This window comes from Glycine soja, chromosome 16, assembly GCF_004193775.1.
Source record: "Glycine soja cultivar W05 chromosome 16, ASM419377v2, whole genome shotgun sequence".
In the NCBI taxonomy this organism is placed as follows: Eukaryota; Viridiplantae; Streptophyta; class Magnoliopsida; order Fabales; family Fabaceae; genus Glycine; species Glycine soja.
The window spans coordinates 29,812,820-29,838,157 of record NC_041017.1 but is presented as its reverse complement, the minus strand read 5'-3'; the positions used below and the strand labels follow the sequence as shown (position 1 = coordinate 29,838,157).

Sequence of the window (25,338 nt, the reverse complement as noted above, 5' to 3'; positions counted from 1 at the left end):
ATATTCTTCCTCTATCCTTACTCTAGAAATAAGAAGAAAGAATGTGACATAATAGAATTAGAGACATTTTTATGTTGTTATATGTTCTTTCCAAAATTTGAAACTAATACATCAGGATGCATATGGTTGAGTGAGATTTCAAACTTCATGCATCGACTTGGAAGAGTGTCTTTAACAGGAGAGAAACTTACAAAACAAAAGACTTTGACACTCAAGTAAAAATATGAGTGAATAAAACAAATATGTGTTTAAGTAAAACTCGAGTGAGCGAGAGAGAAAGAGAAATTCAATGGAACCTGTATTTATATTATTTGAGTGTGACTACTGATCCTTATTTGTTGACGTTGTTGTAATTTTTGCAGATAATTTCTGGCTTGTAGTTAATAGTCGGGAGCTTATAGCTAGATAATGTTAGAAATAAATATTTACTTATAGATAAAAGATAAAAGATAATTGTATCTTATAGATAATTAATTATCTATCAATAGATAAACTGTTCAAATATATTTGAATATTAATAGATTAGAGATAATCTGTTTGTTGGGAAACTCGATTGCTGAAGACCGAGTGTCTGCGCTCCTATAGTAGGACTAACGTGGAGAGTTGTCTCAAAATATCATGTAGGATGTAAGGTGCATTTTATGGGTCATGGAGAGCACATCCTACAATAGCTTGCTTGAGATTCGTTTGCTACCACATTTTTTTATTAGTAAGATAAGAATAAATAGGAATGAATGAATTGCGATGTGGGGTCATATATATGCTGTGTTGTACCGATTATCCAAGTGTCATCAAGGTGAAACACTCATACACAATAGTGTACCTAAAAATTCTAATAAATAACAAGATCCAGTAGACATATTTTTTCAAGATTTCCCAATTAATTAGGCAATAAGAAACTCAATTGTTGCTTAAATCTCCTGTCTTTAAAATCGGGGTTAGACTCCTTAGACAAATTTCTTACTTGATATTACTAACAGGGGTGTAATTAAGTAGATCTGACTTAATCCACGAATTTATCCAATTCAATTCAATTCAATTAGATTTTTATAGGTGGAAATGAATTATTGGATTGTATTTGTTTTAATTTAATAAAACCCATTATAATTAGATTATTGGATGATAAGTTTGGAGCTTTTGATTTCATAAAAATCCAACCTAATCCAATGTAACACAATACTATGTTTTATGATTATCGTAGAGTTAAGTATTTTGAGTTATAAAACAATGTTATGTTTATGATTATTGAATTCTATTTTATTATTTATTGAGCTTCATGATATTTTTTTAAATTTTTTTTCTAAGACCTAAAGTAATAATTTCTTAATGCCTTAACCCAATAACCAATCGGTAGATTGGATTGGGTTGACAAAAGAAACTAAACCAAATTCAATTTAACCCAATTAAATTTAATTAGATTGAATTAAAAAATAGACAAAACTCGATCCAATCCAAAACACTTACCCCCTAATTACTAGTGAACAAAAATATTAATTAACAAAACTCTATAAATTATGAGTAATGATAAATACATATTTTTATATATCATATATTCTGTTAACACATTAATTATAACTTTTTTATCATATCATATTATTTATTATATTTATATTTTCCTCTTTCTCTTTTATATTTTTTCTTTAAATATAAAGAATAACAATTAAGTCTATATAATAAAGAGTGTATTTGATTAAAAGAATAAGAGAAAAATAGAAAAAAAATTATGTAAGTTTTACATCTACACTCTATTTTAATTAAAAAAATCTTTTATTTTTATTTTTATCATCACAAGTGGTTTGATATATAACTGTACTTAGATCACTTAATCAAGATTTAAGATTCAACCTTCAACTTAGACATAAAATTTTAATTGAAGAGATCATTTTATTTCAAAATAAATCAATCCAATAAAAAAGAGATTAGTTAATTATCAAATAAAAAAAATCATATAAATCATTTCCCATTAAATTAGGTATAGGAAGAAAAAGTCAAAAGCTGCCGTTCCTATGGGGCGTTTGTCATTGTATAGTGGTCTTTAACGTGGCACCCCCCACCCGAGTCCCAGAAAAATAACCAAAACATCACAAGCACAAGTTGAAGCGTGAAAGACAAATGTAATCCAAATAGCATCCATTGTTTGGTAACTTGAAAGAAGGAAGGTTGGTAAAGTTAAGTCAATTGTCTAACAAAAGAGTGGGTAGCAGATATTGCTGCAGCATCGATCTATCAGGTGCACAAAGTTAGTCACGAACACAACACAAACAGCCTCCAGTAGAGAAAGAGAGAGTCAAAAGATTCTGGCACAATCTGACAACTAGACAAAAACTGTGCAATGACCCAGCGAGCCCTTCATTCACTTTGCCACTTTAATTAACCCACACCACGCCTGATGAACTAAAGAAAACAAAGGATGCCTAGAATTTTTTGTATTTATTTTTTATGTTAGTTTATGTTGAAACAATACTTTATGGCAAATCGAAAAAATTAATGGCTGAGTCACGGACAATGTCGTTTTCTTTAAGACGTTTCGTGGCACTGCCAAAAATTGTGCAAGCAGACTATCAACCACGACGTCTCCAGGATAAAACAGCCCAGATCACTGTATAAGATTCCCATTGCAGAGGGAACCTTTTCTAGAATTACACCCTCTTGTATGACTTGAAAAGTCACTCTAAAGTCACCCGAAAATATGACTTGAAAAGTCACTCTAACAGCCAACCAAAAATATGACTTGAAAAGTCACTATTATAGCCAACTGAAAAATATGACTTTAAAAGTCACTATTATAACCAACCGAAAATAGACTAGAAAAGTCACTCTAATAACCAACCAAAAAATATGACTTGAAAAGTCACTATAACAACCGATCGTAATTTTAGAGCGACAGAAAGAAAGAGGGAGAAATTTGCCAGAAATGCATCAGCTGAAATATGGGAGGGAAAAAGAAAAGTTGAGGAAATGCTTCTCAAGTGGGGCAAAGAAAAATGAAGAAATAAGCTTTGTATATATAGGGAGTGAAACCACTATTCAAATGTTTATCCTGAGCGATGTAAAACTTGAAACTTTTTTTTCTTTCTTTTTTTTTCAAACTTTCATTCACATTCTCCTTTGTTGTAACAGTTTATTTTGTTAGAAATGTTAATTAATTAGAATTAATATTCCAACTCGTGATCTCTCTTTTTCAATCACTGGGATAACTTTGTATCTCCAATTATTCTTGTATTTTATTTCCCTCGGGTAGTTAGATATGTTTTATTTTTCGGGTTAGTTGTATTTTTATTTTCTCAAGTATTATAATTTTAATTCTCAAAGTTTTAATTTTGCCAACTAGGTTTCTTACTATTGCAAATATGTCATTGGAGTCCCAGGTTCCTATTAAGTCAATTAGGTATCACATATTAACAAGAAGAATGATGTTAGTTTATTAAATTAGGTCTCACATGTTAATTTACTAAAATTGTACAATTTTAATATTTCAAAGATTCAATTGGCACAATTTAACCTGAATAATAAAATCGTAATAGAAAATCCAATTAACACAATCAAAATATGAAAGATTAAAATTCCACAGTTTTAGTACTTGAAGGATAAAAGTGTAATTAACCTTTATTTTCTTAAGAATGTTATAGGATTGAAAAAAATGATATAATTTAATTTTTTGTAAAATTAAACATTTCAAATATTATTACCATTCTATTATAATATCGTTTTACTTACTGATATTAAAAGTTCAAATTATCAACAATTTGACGTTATTTTAATTATTCTTTAGTTTTATGTATACGCAAAATGCATTTTATGTTTTGACTGATCGTCTCAGGTTTGGTGGAGTTAAAAACGTTGGATTTCATTAGATTTTTTTTTTTTATTAGATTCGAAGTCCTAGGTGTTATGTACTTTCCAAAACGTATCTAATGCCTGTACGAATTACGAAATACGGTCACTTTCTTATTTTTTCAGATGAAAAAAATAATTTACCCCATGTTTAGGAGGGGAAGGGTGGATAAATAATTTAAGATGCTTGAAATAAGAGAAATAATGTGAAAATAATTTTAAAAATAGTAAGATTTATTATATTTTATTTTACCTATTTTTGATTTTTTTTTATATCTCTTCTCATCTCCTTTATTTTTATTTAATCAAATATATTTAATTTTTACTTTTTTATTATCTGTTTTTCCTCATTCTTGGTTATTTTCATGTATCTTATTTTTCTCTTCTCTACCAAATAATACCATAGAAAGAAGAGATGAATTAAATTAATTTTTTAGAATTCAATTAGATGCCAAATCTATAAATATACTTTTTGTGATTTTCTTTAATAAGTAATAAGTTATAAGTAAAATAGTTATTTAAGTAATAATGAAATAATTTTTTTTATGTTTAATCATCTTTCTCTTCTTATAAAAAAAATTCAAGATAGAAATTTTGTGAGTCTGATCACATGATTCTCTATTTTTTTCCCTCTCTTCAAATGATAAGTAATATAACTTTTTATTCCTCTTCACATATTTTCTAAACGAAGGGTGATAAAGTCTATTTTAGAGTAAAAACAAATATTTTTAGTTTTCAGTAAATGATAGTAGTCCATTAATTAATCTATCATCTTTCTTTTGCCCCTCACTCTTCCGTCGCCCCTAGTACCAAACCAAGCTACGCTTTTCATATGAGAAGACCTCTGATTTGATCTTCGACTAGATTCACTTGAAAAATGTGGTTAATTAATTTTAATTAACTAATAAAAATTAAAAATAAATAAATATTTTTTTATAAAACTAAAATGTTAGTTTTTAGTCTCTAAAAAATTATCTATTTTTAATATCTAAAAAATTAAAATATAACATTATTTTGCGTAAAGTTAGGTTCAGTTAATTCAAACTTAACTTAAGTTAAACTATAAAATATTATAATTTTAGGAAGAGGGTAAACATACAAAAAAAATTTATAGGAAAAAAATTAAATATTTATAATTTTATGAAAACAAACGATATATTTTAACTTTCACTAACTTTGTCATTTTGTTGATTCATGATAAATTATAGAAAATATCACATTCATGTCAGTTTAAAATTAATACCATTAGTAAAATAAATTAACTAAATAACCAATTTGATTCAGCATATGAGATTAAATTAAAATTCAAGTGAGAATTTTAAACTTAGACGACTAAATTGAAGAAAAAATAAAATATACTAGTGCTAGTGTAAGACTTTGGTTATACGAAAATTCCTGGTAAGAGAGTCCTTTTAGGATCCGTATATGAAAGAAGTGAAGTAGGAAAAAAAGAAAATTGAGAGGGAAAAAAAACGTATAACATGTTTTTTTTTTTCTTTATTTGGTTTAAAGAGAAAATTAAAAAAAAAACTAAATAAAAGTTGACTTCAACAAATAAAATTTTAATTTTTTTTCACTTTCTCTTTAATTTAAATTTCATATTTCTTTCTTTTCTTGTATTTTTTTCTCTCTACCAAACATAATGTGGTGATTTAGAGCACACACATTGATTTCATTAATTTGAAGGGGTTTTGGCTTAACTAGGGTTTCAAAAATTAAGAGTGGCTGAGAAAGGCAATTAATAATTAGGAACTGGACCAGCGTGCAGGGTGTGTGAGAGATAAAGAACCAACATGACCTCTTGTCGGTTGTTCTGCAAGACAAAACTTGCAGTGTAGTCATCACTCTCCGTGAGTGCAAAACAACCCCACACTGTTCCTTTTTTATGCGGCTTGATGCATTGCTAGGAAACAAAACAACACCTTCATTCTATGCCCTCATAAATTAACATTCAGAATTCCCACTTGTCTCTCTTATTCTCTGCCAAAACTTGTTACAAGTCTTTAATTTCCAGGTCTTCTCTTTCTCTCTATCTACTTCAAAGTTTTGCTGTGCAATTAAGCTTCTTAGCTTGCTCTTCAAATCTTATTAGTGTTTAATTTAGCTGCCAAGGTGTGTCTTAATTGAGGCTCCCTAGGGACCCAGATGATAGGCTCATCTCAAAGTTTTCTTCAATTTCTAATAGTTTTGCAGTTTTTGTCCTTTCTCTCTCTCTCTCTCTCTTAAGATTTTTCTTTTTCATACAAAAATTGTATCACTACCTTGTTTCCACTTTTCCCGTGCTAGTGTTACAACATACGTACATTATATTCTCCGATAATAGTATTATTAGTATTGACTATAGTGAAATTCAATTGGTAGGCTTAGCACCCAGAACGTCAATGTCAAGATAAGCACAAGAAAAAGAACAGTTGTAGGTGTGCAAGTAACCCTTTGATTAAGCCTGTTCTTCAATTAGAGGGGATGCATTAGGGTTGAACACGTTACAGGACGATCCACAATCACCATTAAAGAAAACCCACGAGTGAGATGATGATTGTTCAAGGAAAAAAAATATCAGATTAAAAAAAGAGAGAGAAAAAAAAAAGAAAAGGAGTTAGCTAGGGAAATGAGATTAAGTTTTAGATCTTGGCCTTCTTTATATTAAAAGTTGATCATCAAATTTGATGGACATGAGAGAGCAAGATAAGGTCATAGAGATGCCTAGCACTTTGGATTATAACAACTCCTCTTCTAGTCCCAAGCTATCATCACCAATAGGTGAAAGATGTGATCAATTACCTCCTCATCAATCTCACACATTAGTTTTCACTGATCCACCACAAACTTCTTCACATCATCATAATCTCTATCCCCCTTCACTCCCACCAAACCCTCTTCAACTTCCACAACCTCATCACAGACCCAGAAGAGATCCAGATCCAAGTCCTATTATTTCTCCTCCAAGAACAACACCACCTCAACCACAACCACACACAACAACAACATTATTCAGATACCGAGAATGTCTGAAGAATCATGCTGCAAGCATGGGGGGTCATGTCACAGATGGGTGTGGAGAGTTCATGCCAAATGGAGAAGAGGGCACCCCAGAATCCTTCAAGTGTGCAGCTTGCGAGTGCCACCGCAATTTCCACAGAAAAGAACCTCATCAAGGAGTAGTACTAGAGTCACAACTACTACAACATGTTCTCAACAAAAACAGTAGGAACATAAACATTCTTCATTCTCCACACTCTCATCATGTTCTTCATGGGGTTGTTGGTGGGCCAGTTCAGCCCGTGATGTTGGGCTTTGGGGGATCAGGCCCAGCTGAGTCCTCAAGCGAAGATCTCAACATGTTTCAGACCCTTGATCATAGAGGAGGAGGGAACTTGTTATCATCATCAGTGCAGCAGCCACCACTCTCATCATCATCTTCAAAGAAGAGGTTCAGGACCAAGTTCACACAGCAACAGAAAGATAGGATGATGGAGTTTGCTGAGAAACTTGGGTGGAAGATCCAGAAGCAAGATGAACAGGAACTGCATCAGTTTTGCTCCCAGGTTGGTGTAAGAAGACAGGTTTTCAAGGTTTGGATGCACAACAGCAAGCAAGCCATGAAGAAGAAGCAATTGTAAGCCTAGATTAATTAATCAATCAATCTCATCTCTTTAATTTAATTGTTGATTTCTTTTCTTCTTTTTTCAATTTTTCTGTCTAATAAAAATACTCCAGACTTTAAACTCTCAGAGATGTGAATATATTATACAGATAAGGAAATAGGTAGCTAGCTAGATACATTAGTTGAAAGCTGCTATTATGTATTCTCATCTGTATGTTATTAATTAAATTAAACCATTCAATTTCAATCTCAAATATAATCTTCTATAATTTGTGTGTCCTTTGATTTATAATAAACATAGGCATCAAAGAAAAATATCACCCATTATTTTGGTAGACGAAAATTTCTCTGAAGACTTAAGTGTAAGACATAAGAATTAAAAAATGAACTAATAATAGATGATATAGAGATCACGAAATTAAAACCTTTGGTTGTATAGATGAACGTGGATATGTATGTATTAGGTTATAAGCAATAATAACCTAAGGTGTGGCTAGCTAGGTCATGCATTATCCTGGGAAGTACTACTTTGTTGTTGTTTTGATAATAATCATGGGTGCCTTGCCTCGGTTCGTGAATCCATTCACTTTCTTGCAAAATCAAATAGTTGAGGGCTTTGGAGAAAATAGGATCCCACCACCACATCCACCCAACCACACAATTTTGTCAAATTTGTCCTGTAATAGGACACCGACAAATGAATTAGGAGACAGTACCCGCTCTTTTCTCAAAATGCCTTTCTGAGGTATTCAATGTGTGTATGGTCTATAAGAATAAAATCATGACATAACCCCAAACTGAAAAGAAAAAAAGAAAAAGGAACTGCGGGGAGAGAGGAAGAGCTGAAGAGGGAACGACAGAGATTTCAGGCATTTTAGATATATGTATGAACTATGTATTTCGATAGGTGCAATACGATTTTTCTAGAGGACATGATATGCAGCATGATACCATGTTTTATTTTTTTCTAATATGTTTTCGTTATTATAAATATCAAAAAATTTAAAATCTAAACTCGTAAAATTTTTTGTATATTTTTTTGTTCTCATAAAATTAAAATGTGTGATTTTTTGGTGTGTAATTAGGTTTAGATGAATATGAACTTATGCTATATTTTTTAAAATTTAAATTATAAACTAATAAATATTGAAAAAAAGACTCAATTTTTTATTATTTAAAATTAATTTATCCATTTTTTAAAGTTAGATCATAAATCTTTTACAAAATTGAAATACACAATTAATTTACTTTATTTTCTTATTTTATTTTCATTTAAGTATTTATGAAATGGTTTATCTAAATTAATCAAAGCTAAACTCCAATAACCTATATCCTTCAAATTTTCATTAAAATTTTAGTTTTGCAATTTAAAATGTAAGAATAAATTTTATAGTTTCAAAAATTATCTTCTTACATTTTCATGTTGACTTAAAATAAATCTTTTAACAACATAATAACTATTATTAATTCTTATTTTTTTAAATTACCTAATATTATAATCCTTTCTCTTTTTGTCTTATGTTTTATACCCCTCATATCTTCTTTTACTAAAACTATATTTCAGTGGAAAAAAATATCTTATAACTATATATTATTTCCCTTGCCTCTTCATTTCTAATCTCTTTTTCTCCTCTTTTAAGCTTCTCAATTGTCACTTCAACTCAACAGTAAAAAAAAAAAAAGAAGTTTGCCACTTCAACACTCACTCCACACATAATGGTGTTGAAACCCAATCAAAATTACCGGTTGGTAATAATTGTAGTGGTTTGAGGTCCAGCCAAATATAATGCATCATGCCTGTTGAAAAAATATTCACTAGCTTCCTTATATTATATTTTGTTATTTGACATTTTTTATTTTATTATTATATTTTGTATTTGACATTTTAATTAAGTTATTTTTTCATTTGGCATTCTTTATTTTATTATTATATTGTTTTGAACAGTGAGTTATGTGTCTATTCTGATTTTAGTATCATTTCCTCTATATTTTCTCACCCATCTATATTTATTAAGTTATTTCTTTAATTTCAAGCAGTTTTAAAAATTATTTTAATTAATTTTCTTTAAAAACAAAATAAATACCAAATCACACATTTCAAAATTTTCCCAATTTCACAATAAAATTATTTTCATTGTTTATGTTCACTTTTCTAAGTAATAGAAACTTGTTTTTATTGGGATTCGTAGACAAAGACACGTTAGAAACAAGTATCCGTAGTATAAAAGGGGTGTAGAATCATAATATACAACACAAACATGTTGTTTTTGTTGTGTACGTCTATCCTACTACACAAAAAAATAAGTTTTTGTGTCTTTCTCAAAAAATCATAATGAAGACAAGTATCCTTCTCACAAAATATACAAGGTAATGAAGACATACACCTAAAGCTCTCAATAACATGGATTGGGTGCTACTATTTCCGCTACCAATAGTGTATGTTCTTACTAAGTTCTTCACTTGTCCAATCAGTAAATGACTTCCTTTTCCTTGTATTGAGCTCATTCTCTAATGTGGGATGAGATACCTAAAAAAGGACTATGATGGTAAAGTAAGCATTTGTTTGAGGTGTATAAAATGCCAATAAAATGTTATTTACCTATTCTTACATTGTCTTATGTCTTATAGAGGGTGACGATAACTGAGTTGGTGATTATCCATGATGCCCACTTAGGCATCGTGTGTGGAGTGGTAGTCGGTTGGCCAATGCCGACTACGTGTGAGTCCCTACAGTACATAAGCCCCAAAGCTCTAAGTTTGATGAAGACATAAGAGCTTGATGGCAAAATAAGTTATGTCGATAAGATGACATGAATTGAACAACAAAACTTTGCTTGATGTGATATTTGTGAAAATGAATTTAAAAATAGCCGACTTGGTTGATCTAGCAAATTTACTTGTCGAAGGAATGAATTAAGACCGATCTATTTTGAAATAAATATTTTTCCTTCGAAAAATAACAATAAATAAATTGGTCAATTGATATGACCTCGGTCAAGCATTGTGATGCATGAGTTCAAATATGGTAATGGCTTTTCAGACAAAAGGAATCATGACCTTCAAATTTAAGACATGACAACCTAGGTGCCTTTTGATGGTGACACGTGTTAAAACGTTTGTGGTCTTAAATGAACATGTTGCTTTGTATGAAGGGTAAAACCCTAAACAACGATGTTATAGAGGGTTAAAACCCTTGATAGAGGGTGGTGTGGCTTTGATTCTCATGCCTCATGATAGATTTGTAACTCTCAAGGTCACCACTTATGGTGAGAAGTCAAAAGGTTTTTGTTGAGTTTTTTAAGTTTTACAAATACCTAGTTGTCGTTTTCTCTCTTTCTTACTTTGCCTTCTTTCCACATTCATTCAAGATTTTTAAGTTTGAGAGGTTTCTGGTGAAGGGTCAAGTGTAGCGGGGTTATTCTTTTGTTTTTAATTTGTCTTTGTGGTCATCAACTCTATTAGGTATGTTTTGTGCCATCCTCTTTACTTGTCATCTTCTTCTTTCTACTTTCTTTCTTAGCATGTCTTGCTCTAATTCACTTGAGGACAAGTTTTTGGTTGTCTATCGAAAATATCTTGTAGACAAAGAAGTTTTGGGTATAGGGGAAGAGTTAGAATCGTCCTCTAATTCTTCTATTTAATTTCTCTCTAACTAGGAGACTTTTAAAGACTTGATAAAGGGACCAGAAGTGACCCCTGATGTTAATGTAAAAGATAAAGTGTCAAAGTCTGAAGAAAGCACAATCTTATGGGGAACTTCTATGGTGAATTCTATCTATTAATGTACTCCAAAACACATTTCCTTAATGTGAAAATTTTACATGATTAAAAGAGAAATGTTTTTTGTTACCTGTTCAAACTTTATCTAAAAGTCTTATGATGCTTCAAGTTTCTTGTCTATCTTATATTTTATTGCATTTGATATGGCTACTAATGTGCTTTTCAACGAAATGCTTTTAGTTAGTTTTCATCTTTACATTTGTAATTGTTTGACATCATCAAAAAAGGGGAAATTGTTGAGTCAAAGGACATTTACATATGAAAGATGAATCAAGATCCTTAGTTATTTTGATTAGATGCAAACAAATACAAAAGTATGCGTTTGATATCCTTTCAATATCTGCATCTAATGTTTTTAGACAATAGGTAGATAAGGTTATGATTTGTTATTGCATATGGTATAATATTTAATACTTCATTTATTACTCTGTGTTTGAGATTCTGTATGCAGAAACATTCTCCTAGGATCTGTTGAATCCTATGAAGAATAAATGAAGTCAAGATCTGATGTGCCATCAAAAGACGAGCTCTGTTATGTAGTACTTGCTTTGACACAAAGAAGTGACTACCTACTGCAATTTCTTGTACACATAAGCCTTAAAGAAAAAGCTCTCTGCATGAGAAAAGGACATGCATTTAATCATAAGATTAAAATGGTTCATCTTCTGCGCATATTTTCTCAGACTCTTTTATGGAAGATCAAAGGAAGATCTACCCATTATGAGACAATAAATACCTAAAGTCGAAGACCTATATAAACCAGAATTGTTTGAAGATGAAGTAGTTCATCTTCTGTGCATATTTTCTCTTACTATTCTTCAACAAGCCTTTATGAATTTTTTTTTTTGCAAGATTAGAAAAAGCTCTCAAAAAACCTTGAATATCCTGAGAAAAAGACTGGGTCCTTAGAATTTTATGTGTCTGTAAGGAGATTTTGGGTTATTCTTTGAGCAATCCTCAACTATAAATCTTGTTTGATTTGGTTGGAACCAACAATGGTTTGGTAGAACAAACAGTATTAGGTGTTGATTAGACTTGAGGTAGAGTTTGACTTGTAAGAGACAGAAGTGGTCGTAACATAATACTTGTAACTCGTGAAAAGTTTATGAAACTTGGTGGTTTACCAAGAACTAGACATTGTCTCAATGGTAGACACGAACTAGTATAAATATTTTGTGTCTGTCTATCTTGAGCCTTCTCTCTGCTTTTAACTGACTTTGGGTTAGAATCACGTTTTGATCATTTTAAGATAAATTTTCTTTTCATAAATTTGTTTTTCTCATTGTCTGAAGAGTTTTTGTAATAGAGGTTATCATTCATTCTTACAAAGTTATTCTTACAGACAAAAAACCTTGTTGTTTTAAAAATATCTCACCAATTACGTTAAATCATAATTCAACCCCTTCATTTCTTGTGATATTTTCCTTTACAGACTCTACCGAAGTGTTCCTTCTCTGGTCTGCTACTTTGGTTCGCCATTGGAGAATTAAATATTTTGAGTTGGAGACCAAATTTAAGATGATCTTGGAGGAGAGGAAGAAACTAATCAAGGCCATCAATGAGAAAAACCTTTTGTTGACTAAGAAGATTGAGATTGTTGATGACCTTGCCAATTATGAGAAGATGGTTTTTTTCAAAAACTATTGATAATGAAAAGCTAGTCAAGGTCATTGATGGTCTCAATCAGAAATTCAACACCACTATTAAGAATTTATCTGAAACCAAGAAAAATGTTAGTGCTTTGAGAAATCAATTGACTATAGAAGAGGAGAAGAAAAAGGCCCTTGAGTTGGAAAGGAATAATCTTTTAGAAGAAAAGAAATTGGCTAAGGAGGAAACTTCAACACTCTGAAACCAACTTGCTAGTTTTGAAAAGGAGTAAAAGAAGAAAAGTGATGGGCATACATTGTAGATGCAACAAGTCTTCATGATGGGTCATGAAAATGGCTTCCAAAAAGCTCTTCACCAAGTTGCTCTATTTGCTTCTATGATAATCTTGAAGAATTTTGATGTGTTGAAGGATGTGAAGAATAAAGAGCTAGCGAGGGAATCTCAAATGGAGAGTTTTGAGGATGCTTATGGAAATGGGGCAAACTCTAAGGAATGAGATTTAGAAGTGACTTCAAGTCCTGCATCGGCCTCCAATGCTCCAATCTTAATTCTTTTTAAGTTTTTATTTTGATGATCATGCAAACCTTTAGGCAATGTGTTTTGTTTGTTTTCAATGTTATGATGTACTAATTCTTAGTTTTAATGAAATAAGTATCTTGTTTATACTTATGTTTGAAAATTTTCTAAGGGTCGATTAAGTTAATCATACTCAATGTTATGATGTACTAATTCTTAGCTTTATTGAGCAATAAAACTATAGGTCAATTCTGGCTACTAACAAAACTTAACAATAAAATAGATATTTTACTGATAAATAGATCATAAATATTAAAGTAGATTCTAATCTTTATAACCTTATTCCTCTAATTTACTTTTTCCCGGCATACTGGTTGTACTTGGCTTTAAAGGTCAATATGTGTTTTCACAAAGACATATAAGGTCATTGTACTGTTTGTACAAGACTTGAAAAGGTCATTAGATAGATTTCTGTAAGACATGAATAGGTCCATACAAAATGTTGTGCAAGACATTTTCACTTTATTTTTCCTTTATGTTTGTGTTTTTCGACTTGCATTAGTAGATATATAAGATAAGTAATGGCAGTAATAAACAACAAATGAGATAAATTGTAAAAGGATTTCATTAAGTGATTATAACGATAATAATTTCTTTTTACATTGACCTAAGTGCGCCTTGTTAAAACCTCTTCAACCAAAACCCTACTTTTTTAATTGGGAAAAAAAGACTAAAGTAGGAAAAAGAGTACAACACCTGGTTTCTAACTGAAGTATGGTTTCAAGTGTGTTGTATTCCAGGTCTCGGGACGACCTTTTGAATGAGCTCTTCAAGTCTATGTGCACCATTTTGAAGTGTTGCAATGATTCTAAAAGGTCTTTCACACTTTGGAGCAAGTTTTGCTTCAACATGATCTTTTCTAGGTTCTTCTTTCATTTTCCATACTAGATCGCCAACTCAAAATTTTCTTCTCTTCAACTTTGATTGATGTTTTCGAGTTTCTCTCCTCTTGCAAGCTTTTTCTTGAATCTGAGCATGCTCCCTCATCTCTTCAATCATATGCAACTTAAAGGTTAATCCTTCATCGTTGAATGCTTCTTCAAAGTGTGCTTTTCTTGCTAAGGGTTCTCCAATTTCAACTTGGATCATGGCATTAGTGGCATAGGTCAGTCTGAAAGGAGTTTCTTTTGTCGTGGATTGTGGGGTGCAATAGTATGCCAATAGTATACTAAGCAACTCCTCAGCCCAAAGTCTTTTTTGCTTTGTCCATCCTCTTTTTCATCTCATTTAGGATAACCTTGTTTGCTGCTTTAGCATGCCCATTGGTCTGGGGATGCTCAGCTGAGGACACCAAGTGTTTAATTCTGAGCTATTGCAAAAATTTTTTGTACCCCTTATTTGTAAATTGCTTGCCATTATCTATAACTATGGAAAAAAGGAAGACCATGTTTGTAAATTAGTGACTTCCATGTGAACTTCTAAACCTTTTGAGCAGTGATTTTGGAAAGTGGTTCTACCTCAATCCATTTGGTGAAGGAATCAATGGCAACCAAAAAACATTTGAGTTGACCCTTTGCAATTGGGAAAGGATCAAGTATGTCCATGCCCCAACGTCTAAACAACGATGGTGACTAAAGTTATGCAATATCTCTAGGGGAATGGTGAAGATTGTCAAATTCCTTCCATTCTTTTCATTTCTTTGAATGCTCTACGCAATTATCTCATATTGTACAATACAGTGCTATTGGCACTACCAAATTTTATGAAATTCCTTTTTTGTCCACTCACCAAATCCCTACACCCCTCATTTTCTCCTTAGACTTCTCACAAAGCCACCCTACCCACATCTTCTAACACTTCCACGTGCCTTTACCTTTGTCAAGATACAACATTGTCGCCCCCCTCACTCTGGCCAAATCTATTCGATCACTCACCATGCCACCACTCAACCCATACTCATTGCACCATTTTTCGCACAAGATATGAACCCAATGATCCCAATGTTGGTCGTGAGAAGCACCGCCACGGTCTAGCAGCTTAATGTTGCCGCTTACTTAGGACCCATGACACTTGTGAGTGTGACCTCAACCTCTAAGGCTTTGTGTGTGCGTGTTAACTCATTGGCAAGTGCACCAAATTGTCACAAGTAATAAAGTTAAAAAGGAAGTCCGAGTGTTAAATCCACAGGAACTTTGTTTGTACTTTAGTTGATGTATACCCAATTTGTAAGCAAGAGATAAAGAATTGTAATAGAGAGAAGAAAGGAAGAATTATAAATTAAAAGTAAAGAAAAATAAACAATACTAAATGCAAAATATAACTTCAAAATTTAAATATGTTGGGGCATAGCATGCCTAACCACCCTTGATGCAATGTTAATGTGTTTCTCTATTTAATGCGATTCCAGTTTCCACCTACATCTACTAAGATACTCAACATTGATCCCTCACAATGAAGAACCTAATTTATCTATTCTCTCTCCCAAATCCCTTTGCAGTGATAAAACAGTAAATTGCATAAAGTTTGAAGATGTATGCATAGGCAAAACAAAATCATTCTATCCTTAGCAATGAGTTTTTTAGACGCCCTTTTCCAGTTCTTTAGAAATTAAACACTTCCCAATGCCTAATCCCTAAACATATGCATGGATGATCAGGCCATATAATAACAATAAAGCACAGGAATGAAACAATAAAAATTGACATTGCATTAAAAAAATAGTAAGGAAAGATTACATTACAAGGACCTTTGGCTGCTAGACTCCCAACAATGAGGTTTAGCCTCTCATTTCCAAGTGAGGCTTTACACTTTAGGGGCTAATGTGGATGGAAGAAGGAGAGGGATGGATAAAGGAGGAGGGGGGAATGGCTAAAATAAAGAGGGCTTCCCTTATGAGAGATGCTCAGGCTTTGGGTGTATTCAATGGAGAACTCTGAGTCTCAATGTGTTTTTCCCTTCTACTTCCTACTCCTTTTATAGGCCTAAGGTAGCTTAAATTTCGCACAACCTCACGTTGAGCGCGCACTTCTGAGCTTAGTGGGGGAATCACGCGTTGAACGCAACAATGTCCGAGCTTAGCGAGGCGTTCACATGTTTAGTGTCACTTTCGTGCTAAGTGCGCCTTTAGGCTTCTTCTTGAGCTTTCTTCGCGCTAAGCTTCAGCTTGACCGCTAAGCGAGGAGGTGCGTTAAGCCTGGCTTGTGTGCTAAACAAGTTGTCCCTTCTTCAACTTTTTTTTCAAGGTTTTTTCTTTAAGTTTTTGCACCAATTTTTCTCCAAAGCACTTGTAATTTACTTATTTTGAATCCTGTTGGTAAAAAATTAACATGCTATTAAATTCCTCATTATTTAATTGAAAACAACAATAAAGTAAAATAATTCTAATCATTCTTAGTCAAAATTGACTATCAATTAAATCCAAATTTCGTAGTTATCAGCGCAACTCTTCGTCTTCAAATCTATGTCAATGGGTTCTGCCATGCGGTTCTCTTGGATTGTGTTGCAGGTTTTGTTGAGGGGTTTCTAGGTTTGGTGTGATGTGTTTTGATTTGGTCTGAAGGGTTTAGGGAGGAAGAAAGATGATGCCTTTTGATTTGGTCTAAGAAACTGAGTGAGTTTGGTTTGGTGTGTGTCGAGTAAGGGGGGAGGAAGGACAAAGTTGTTGCCATCACAATGTTGCACTTAAGGCTAACGAGTTGCCATCAATTGTTTTTTTGTTTGACATTATGTAACGAAAATTTGCTTCCATTGAAAAGGGGGTGAGAAATAACTTGCACCAAAATCTTATTTTCGGTGTTATTTTTAACCCCATTCTCATATTTTACAATGGAATTATGATTCAGTTGAATTATATTTTCATTGTTACTTTTTTCTTCCTCTATATTTTACAATGAAAATATGATTTTGTTACACAGTTATGTAACAAAATTATACATCTGTTGTTATTTTTTCCCACCCCCATACTTTACAACAAAAATATAATTTTGTTACACAACTATGAATCAGAAGTTACAAAATCATATTTTTGTTGGAAGGATATTTTTGGAATTTAAAAAAAAATTCTCACGTGGATAGTGTCAATTGTAAAATTAGTAGTGTTAATAGTAATTTTCACATAGATTTGGCAATTGATTATTTGAGCAACATAAATCAGCTCAAGAAGTTAACATAAAAAAACACTAAGAGGATTGAAAAATTATTAACTAGATGATATTATATGCAATTCAACGAAAAAATTAAGAAAATGTAAAGCAAAGACTAAAGTTAGTCTCGTTCCGCCAAACAATTAATTATGTCTGGTTTTTGGGTTTTGCTGAACCCCCTCAGAGTTGTTTCTGTGGGGGGCTGTCTTATTTTTTGTAGGGTAGTACACCAGTGGGGGGGACACTTTACATAGATTTTGCTTCTTACTCACACTGTACATCATGTACAAGTCTGATGTAAATTAACATTTTCATGGGTTGTTTAATATAAACCCACTTAAAAAATTAGGTGTATGTTAAGATTCAACACCCTTTGTTTTGGACTAAAAAAACTCATTTTTTTTAGACCGGTGTACATTAAATGACATTTATGTAATTTTATTCTATTTTTAAATATAAATAATTTAAAATCCTAATTTCTTTGTCCCACAAAATCCACTGCGTAATGGTACTCGATCTGCAAATTTGGGTTTATCTTCTAAAAGCTACAACATCCACTAGCAAGGCGCACTTCATTGAACTTCTACTGCATCCCTTTTCTCACCTTTATCTTCTAAAAGCTTTGGGTGCAAAATATAACTTCAATTCCATGTAATTAAGTTTCGTACAAGATTCAAGTTATAAGCTTCTCCCTATGCACGAGATACATATATCGCAGTCTAAATCAATCAGTGTTGGGCTTTTGCCATGATCGTGGACTTGCCATCGACAATCAAGAGGAGATAGATGAGGTCCGTGAGGCTTTCAATACGGACAGGAGCTTGAAGATTCACAACAGGCAACACGCAGTGCAAACAGAATACGACAAGATCGTGGAGAGAGAAAACAGGATTTTAAATTATTTTTTATTTTTTAGAAAAACCTAAATTACAAAATCACCCTTTGTTTTAGAGTAATCTAAATACATCAGGAATGAGTTTTTTTTTTTTCTAAAGCAAAAGATGTGTACACCTTATAATAAAAAAGAATAATTTTTGGATTTCTATTTTTTATTATCGTGAAAGAAAATTAGAATCATACGATTAAATAAAAAAAATTTAAATTTTCTATTATACATATTAGTTTTCGTTATAAATATTATTTAAATATTTTTGTTTGAATCATACGAAATGAAATTCTCATATATCATTCTTAAAAATGATCTGTTGGTTTATTTATTTCAATAAAATTTATAATTGATCTCAAAAACACCTTAAAATTTAGACGATTATATATATATATATATATATATATATATATATATATATATATATATATATATATATGTATGTATGTGTATGTGATATCTTCCTAAACAAGAGTAGAAAGATATCACATGAATAACCGATAGAATTATGATTAATTATTATAAATTATGTCTTAAAAATTCTCAAAATTGAGGAATGAATTCTCATTCGACATACAACAGCTCGTCATCACTTTGTCAGAACCAAAATTCACTCCTCTCGTATTATTTCTCTCGTTTTGTTTAACAAAAAGCCAATTCATAGACTAAAATGAAATAATTAGCTATTAATCAAAACACCTGCAACACAAGTTCTAGGACAAGTAAGGAATGAGCAATGGCTTTTACTAAGAAGGGAAACGTGTTGGTTTTGAACCTGCTTGATGGGGAGGCAATGGCGGGGCTTTCATTAATAATATAATGACAATTAATTAAAGTGTTGGATCATGAGCTATATCCTCAATGTAGCTAGTGCCTAGTAAGTTCTTGGAGTGAGAATGCAATGAGAGTTTTGGTGCTGAGCTTGGTCGAAAGTTTACAGCAACATTTCAGCATGGAGGCGGGTATATAATAGGGTTAATTATTCAAATTTGGACCGTTTTATAGTTGCTATCTTTTGAACTTCGAAAGCAGTTTAAGTTTTGTTTGGATAAAATTCTTCACAATCACTTATAGGATTTTTTTTCCCATAAGCTGTTAAAACTAACTTTATATATATATATATATATATATATATATATATATATATATATATATATATATATATATATATATAAGTTAAAATCAATTTTCGGAGAGTATAATATGAAATAATTTTTATAAGTTAATTTATGCATAAATTAATTTTAACCAATTAGGATAAGAAATTATTTATTTTTTCTCTTTATTTTATTCTGCAGTAAATATTTATGGAAAAATTTATTAAACAAAACCTAACTACATACCCAGATTCTAAATTTCCGTTTTAGATACAATTTTAATAGCAGTTGTATATGGAAGGAATTGTCCGTTAATAATGGTTCTAATTTTATTAACTACCATGTATTAAATGCATGTCTTCGTTCATTTAATAATTAATAGCAATTTAGAAAAGAATCACTGTTATAAAAACATTATTAATTAAAGGCCAAATATAGGCTATAGAGTAGTGTGTTAAAGTGTTAAGATGGAGAAAATTAAATGAAGAGCAAGCTAAAAATTAAGAGAGTAGAGAGATAAACGAGACGTTGAAGAGAAAATGTGAACGTAACAAAAAAGAAAAAGTATTATTAGGGTTCACTTAGCCCAAGTCAAAAAACCTCAGCAACTGGGGAACCTAGCCACAGTTGTGGGATCAAAAGGATCAAAAAATCAAAAAGAAAAGAAAAGGCAGACTCGTTATATCCCATTAATTAGCAACATATTAGGAGTCCCTAATAATCCATTGAACTTGGAGTTCTCTCTTACTTAATTAGTCTTGGTCTCTTCATACTTCGTTTGTGCCACTGGTTCTTCCGTTCCGAACCCCAAGCCACTATAACATGCAAAAACAATTGGAAACTAATGGGTGAAAAACATAACTCATGAGGTTATATGAACAAGAAAGCAATGTATGATACTTTGGATAATTTTTTTTCTTTTTTATCCGTGAGAATCTAATTAAGATAGGAATGAGATGTTTACAACAATTAAATACATTCCTCATCCATCTAAATTAAACTCCTTTAATATTATTTTTATATATTAACTTTTGAAATATCAAACAAAATACATAACAATTAATATATTAACCATAACATGTGTCACTATGATATATCACATTATTGACATAATTACTAAATTTACATTCCGCATACTAATAATTTAATTTCCTTTAAAAAGAAATATTCATTCAACGTCAAATCATTAGTAAATACTGGTAGCTTTTTCTTCTTTTTCCATTCAAGATACTATTTAATAAAAAAGTGATTAGTAATTAATATCTATGAAACACCAATAATGACACACATATTAAACACGTGAACATTTATAATATTTAAAATATAAAACGCAGTATAAGTGTCGTGTCGATGTCGAATACTATCACGGATGTGTGTCGAACATTGGACACGACAAAAGACCGAAGTTCATAGATTAACATATGTGAGAGTGAGAGAGATTACCGGGAAATTTTGTCATAAGCCCATGAAGCAAAAGACCCGGACTTCTGCGCAGCAGCATCAATGGTCGGTGCAGCGGCATCCATGGCGGATTTAACCGTCGGTGCGGCAGCATCCATGGCGGAGTCAACCGTCGGTGCGGCGGCATCCATGACGGAGTCAACCGTTGGTGCGGCGGCATCCATGGCGGAGTAAACCGTCGGCGCGGCGGCGTCCTTGGCCTGTTCTGCTTTGCCTGTGGTATCATCAAAAAAATGACCCCAGGAAGTGCCCACGCACACGGCAAGGCACACCACCAACACAACAAACATCATGTTCTGGGTCTTCATCTTTTTATTCTTAAAAATTAAAATGATATATTCTTCTATTGCTCTTTTATTTATTTATTGGTGAGAGAATACGTACTCTTTTATTCTTTTTTTATTTTTTATTTCTTTTGTGTTAAACTAATTTGCTTAGGGGTGTATTTATAGTGAAGCATAAAGCAACCAATGGTGATCGATTTAACGGGTTTTTTTGGAGCAACTCGGTTCTTAGCCACGCAAATTCCTCGCATAGAGGATATGTAGTACGTCTTCTCTAGACTCTGTTCTCATGGTTGGAGAATTTTTTACGGAATGTGAAATGCTATCGGTACGCATAAATATATGGTGCTTATTGATTTCCAAAAAAAAGAAAATACTGTTTAAACATTGGTAAATATAAGGCTTAAATATTAGTAAGTTCGCCGATAAATTATTAAATTTTATGATATCTCAGTATATTAAACTTTTATCTTAAGTTCTTATCATTGATTAAATGATGATGAATTATTTTATAAATTGATTTTTTTAACATTGTTAATAATTATGATGATGTCATGTCATCATTAAATTAATAATAGAGATTTAAAATTTAATTTTTAATATATCAAAGATTTAAAATAATAACTTTTTTATTAAGAATTTAAAATAAAATTTAATCATTTATTAGAGACTTTCAACATATTTAAATTTAAATATAATAATAGTCTTGATTTAGATGATGAGTCGGAGGTGGAAGGAATATAAGAAAAAGTTGGGAGATAAAAATAATTTAAACAGCGTACAAAAGCGTGTGAAAAAGTTTAAATATATTTTTAAGCGGTAAAACTTGAGTCACTTTTGATTTTATCTACCAATTAAAAAGCTTCCTAAGAGATTTAAACACCAATAATAAATAGAAAATGTTTTTTTTCTCAAAATATAAAGTGATAAATATTTTTAAATTAAATTTATTTCTTATATAACTTTTCATAACTTAAATATATTTTAAATCCCTAAATTTGGGACACTTTTTGTTTTGGTCCCTCAAATAATTTTTTTTTATTTTTAACCCTTCAAATACGTAATATTTTATTTTTAGTTTTTCAATTTCATTTTGAAGGATTAGAATTTTTTTTAGTCCCTCAAATTCACAAAATTTTCTCTTTTATTATAAGAAGTTATTTTTTTTAAAAGTTTGCTTATGTTAGCATAGTTACATGAAGACTATTTTTTTATTATTGTGTCTTTGTAAAATTGTTCTCTCAGAATGACTTTATTATTTTGTCATTGTATGCAACGAGATGCTTGTTATTGAGAAAACTATTCACAAGATTAATTGGTTGAAGACACAGCTAGCTAGATAAATCATTTTATCATGAAAGACTTAGGAGTTACTAGATTGATTCTTAGTAGACCAAATTGAAAGAGTGTTGCAGAGATTCAAGATGAACTATAATATGGTGGTTAGGCCTCCTTTTACTACTCATTTTAAGCAAATTAATTGTTAAAAGAGAGTTCCGTAAATGAAGTTGAGTAGTCATATATAAAAAAACTCATTCATTTGTAATGAGTACTCGTGTGTGTGTGTATATATATATATATATATACATCATGTTCCCTTACGTTTTCTCAACTGCGCCTCCATTGACATGCTCTAGCTGCAGCATCATCAACCCCAACCCACTTGCATTTGTTGATTGCAACTTTTTCTTTTATAATTGATTGCAACTTCGGTGCTTAGTGGATTATGCTTTCATGGAATAAGTTGTTATGGTTTCTAATCCTTTTGAATAAACTTTGACGAGGAGTTTCCTTTTTTCTGAATTTGTTTGGTTTCCATGGAACCACAATAAAATGAATGGTTACTCCAGATTGCTTTTATGCGTGGAACACTGATCACCTTTGATATGAAAAGTGTGTTTAAATTATAAATGGATCTAAGTCTAGATTTCTCTTTGTAATGAAAAGAAGAGAATTGAAGAGCAAGAAACGTGGGATAAATGAGAGAGTAATGAGATTTTTTATTTTTTAAAATTTTAAATAATAAATTACTATCCTATCTCTAAATTGAATTAAAAAAAACAAAATTTGATTTGGGCTTTTCTGTGATAAATATTTTGGTATTCATTAACGTGCGCGCGCGCATATATATATATATATATGAAAAAGGTACAATCGAGTTACAATATTAAACACCCACCACCAAAAATAGTCATACGACAAATGATAACTACATATTTATGAATACAAATGCTCTTAAATACAAAGTAACCAAATGAACAGAAAAAGCACTAGAAACTAACGCGATACATAGGTGCCCCCAAACAACTAGTACCAATAAATTCAATTGGTATAAAATAGAAGCTCATCAATTAGAGTATATGTGTGTTTCCTACTATCTAGTGTGCATTGGTCCGGATAAATTTGATAAATCCAAATCAAATCAATTTAATTGGTTTGGATTTCTATTTGGGTTGGACTCGAATAAAATCAATTAAAATTCAATATTGATTGGTTTAGATATCGGATTTACATTTTTTAAATTTGGACCAACCAAAATCAAACAAATCAGATATCTATTATTTTTTTAATACTCAACTTACCTACTATTATATTCTTTTGAATCTTTTCATTGTATTATACTTCAGTTTGTCCTCAGAATTCAAGTTTGGGTTTGATAATTTTGTTCCTTTCCTTTTAATTATTATATATAGATAGAATCTTATGATTTAATCAATTAATCATGTTTGTTTTATATGTTATTATTTAGTTGGTTATAAATTAATAACATTCAAATATGTTTTTTATATTATATTATGACATCATTATTTGTCAAAACCAGGACAAAATCATGTTATTTTAATTTTTTTTTTCAAAGTTATCTAATAAAAAATTGATTGGATATCCAATGACCCAAATCGAACCAACCCATTCATTATCAGGTTGGTTTGGTTTGAATTAGACAAATTTAATTTTGAAATCTAAACCAGACTTAACCAATTAAAATGAATTGGTCCATATTTATTTTCCTTAAATCCGAATCAAACCAACCCGTGAATACCCCTATACATGCTCGCATCAAACATGTTAGTTAAATGCATAATCATTGTTGTCATTGTCGTCCAAATGCTATAAAACTAGGACCACCCAAATTTTATAAACAAACATTTATGATATGCAAGAAACATGTTCCCTCATATACCTATACCACATCCAATCATACCTCTTACAACAAAACCTACCCAATAGCATACATATTTGATCATGTCATGACCAACAACACACCATAAAATTCATCCATCACCTGCCCCCATGTATCACCAAACATAAACCCCTTCATTGAATTTATTAACGCAACACCACATTAAGTCTCCATACTATTTTGAACCCTACCCAACCAACTATAATAGCACTGTATAAACCTTGGCCTACCTTGATAAGAATACGATCATAAGAAATATCCTTATAAGGTTTCAAGCACAAAATTGGTTGCATTTGTCAATCATAAAATGAGAGTCCCCCTATAGCCACCCTGGCAAGGTTTACTCTACTCTTATCATGGTTGTCCTTAGTTGGCAACCTATTTTTCACCACCCTCCAAACAAAAGATGCTATATTAGTAGAATTGCAGACACCTCAAGCAACTTGTAGAAAAACTCTTCTTGATATCCAAGGTTGTCTCTCAATATGTGCTATGAAGTATTGCCAATATAAAGTCATGTTTAGTCAATAACATCCTAACAACTTCATGTTCCTTTAGTTGTATCTCGCCCAACACAGGGACTAAGTTGTCCACCATTGACATTTCTCAAGTAAACTATGACCTCCTCCATGCTAGCATCCATTCCTAATTTCCATTCACCCAACCCCCAACATCCCTCACTTGATATTGTTGTTGGATGAAATTCAAAAAGAGCCTATTATATTTATCAACGAGACTTTGCTCTCCCACCTACACATGATCCCAAAAAGAGATGTTCATATACCATTACATACCTTCCAAGTAACACACATACCAAACACCCCAATGAAGTTCCTTCACCACATTGAATCCCTAATAGAGTTCCTTTTGAAACCCAAGCAACATCCTTTACCATACTTTGAAAACAAAGATCTTCTCCACAAACCCCTATCATTATATCTA

The 25,338-nt window shown here is 31.4% G+C and overlaps 2 protein-coding genes across 2 annotated transcripts; one reads left to right on the top strand and one right to left on the bottom strand.

Moving 5' to 3' along the window:
• Nucleotides 1-5,680: 5,680 nt before the first annotated feature.
• On the top strand, nt 5,681-7,685 carry LOC114390307 (zinc-finger homeodomain protein 6-like). Its single transcript, XM_028351012.1, has one exon. It carries the CDS (start codon nt 6,501-6,503, stop codon nt 7,452-7,454), a length of 954 nt encoding a protein of 317 aa, XP_028206813.1. The 5' UTR covers nt 5,681-6,500; the 3' UTR covers nt 7,455-7,685.
• Nucleotides 7,686-20,012: 12,327 nt separating this feature from the next.
• LOC114389113 lies at nt 20,013-21,315 on the bottom strand. The gene is made up of 2 exons (XM_028349709.1): nt 20,914-21,315; nt 20,013-20,285 (listed from the first exon to the last, which is right to left on the bottom strand). Exons 1-2 carry the CDS (start codon nt 21,237-21,239, stop codon nt 20,219-20,221), a joined length of 393 nt encoding a protein of 130 aa, XP_028205510.1. The 5' UTR covers nt 21,240-21,315; the 3' UTR covers nt 20,013-20,218.
• Between the last annotated feature and the right edge of the window lie 4,023 nt (nt 21,316-25,338).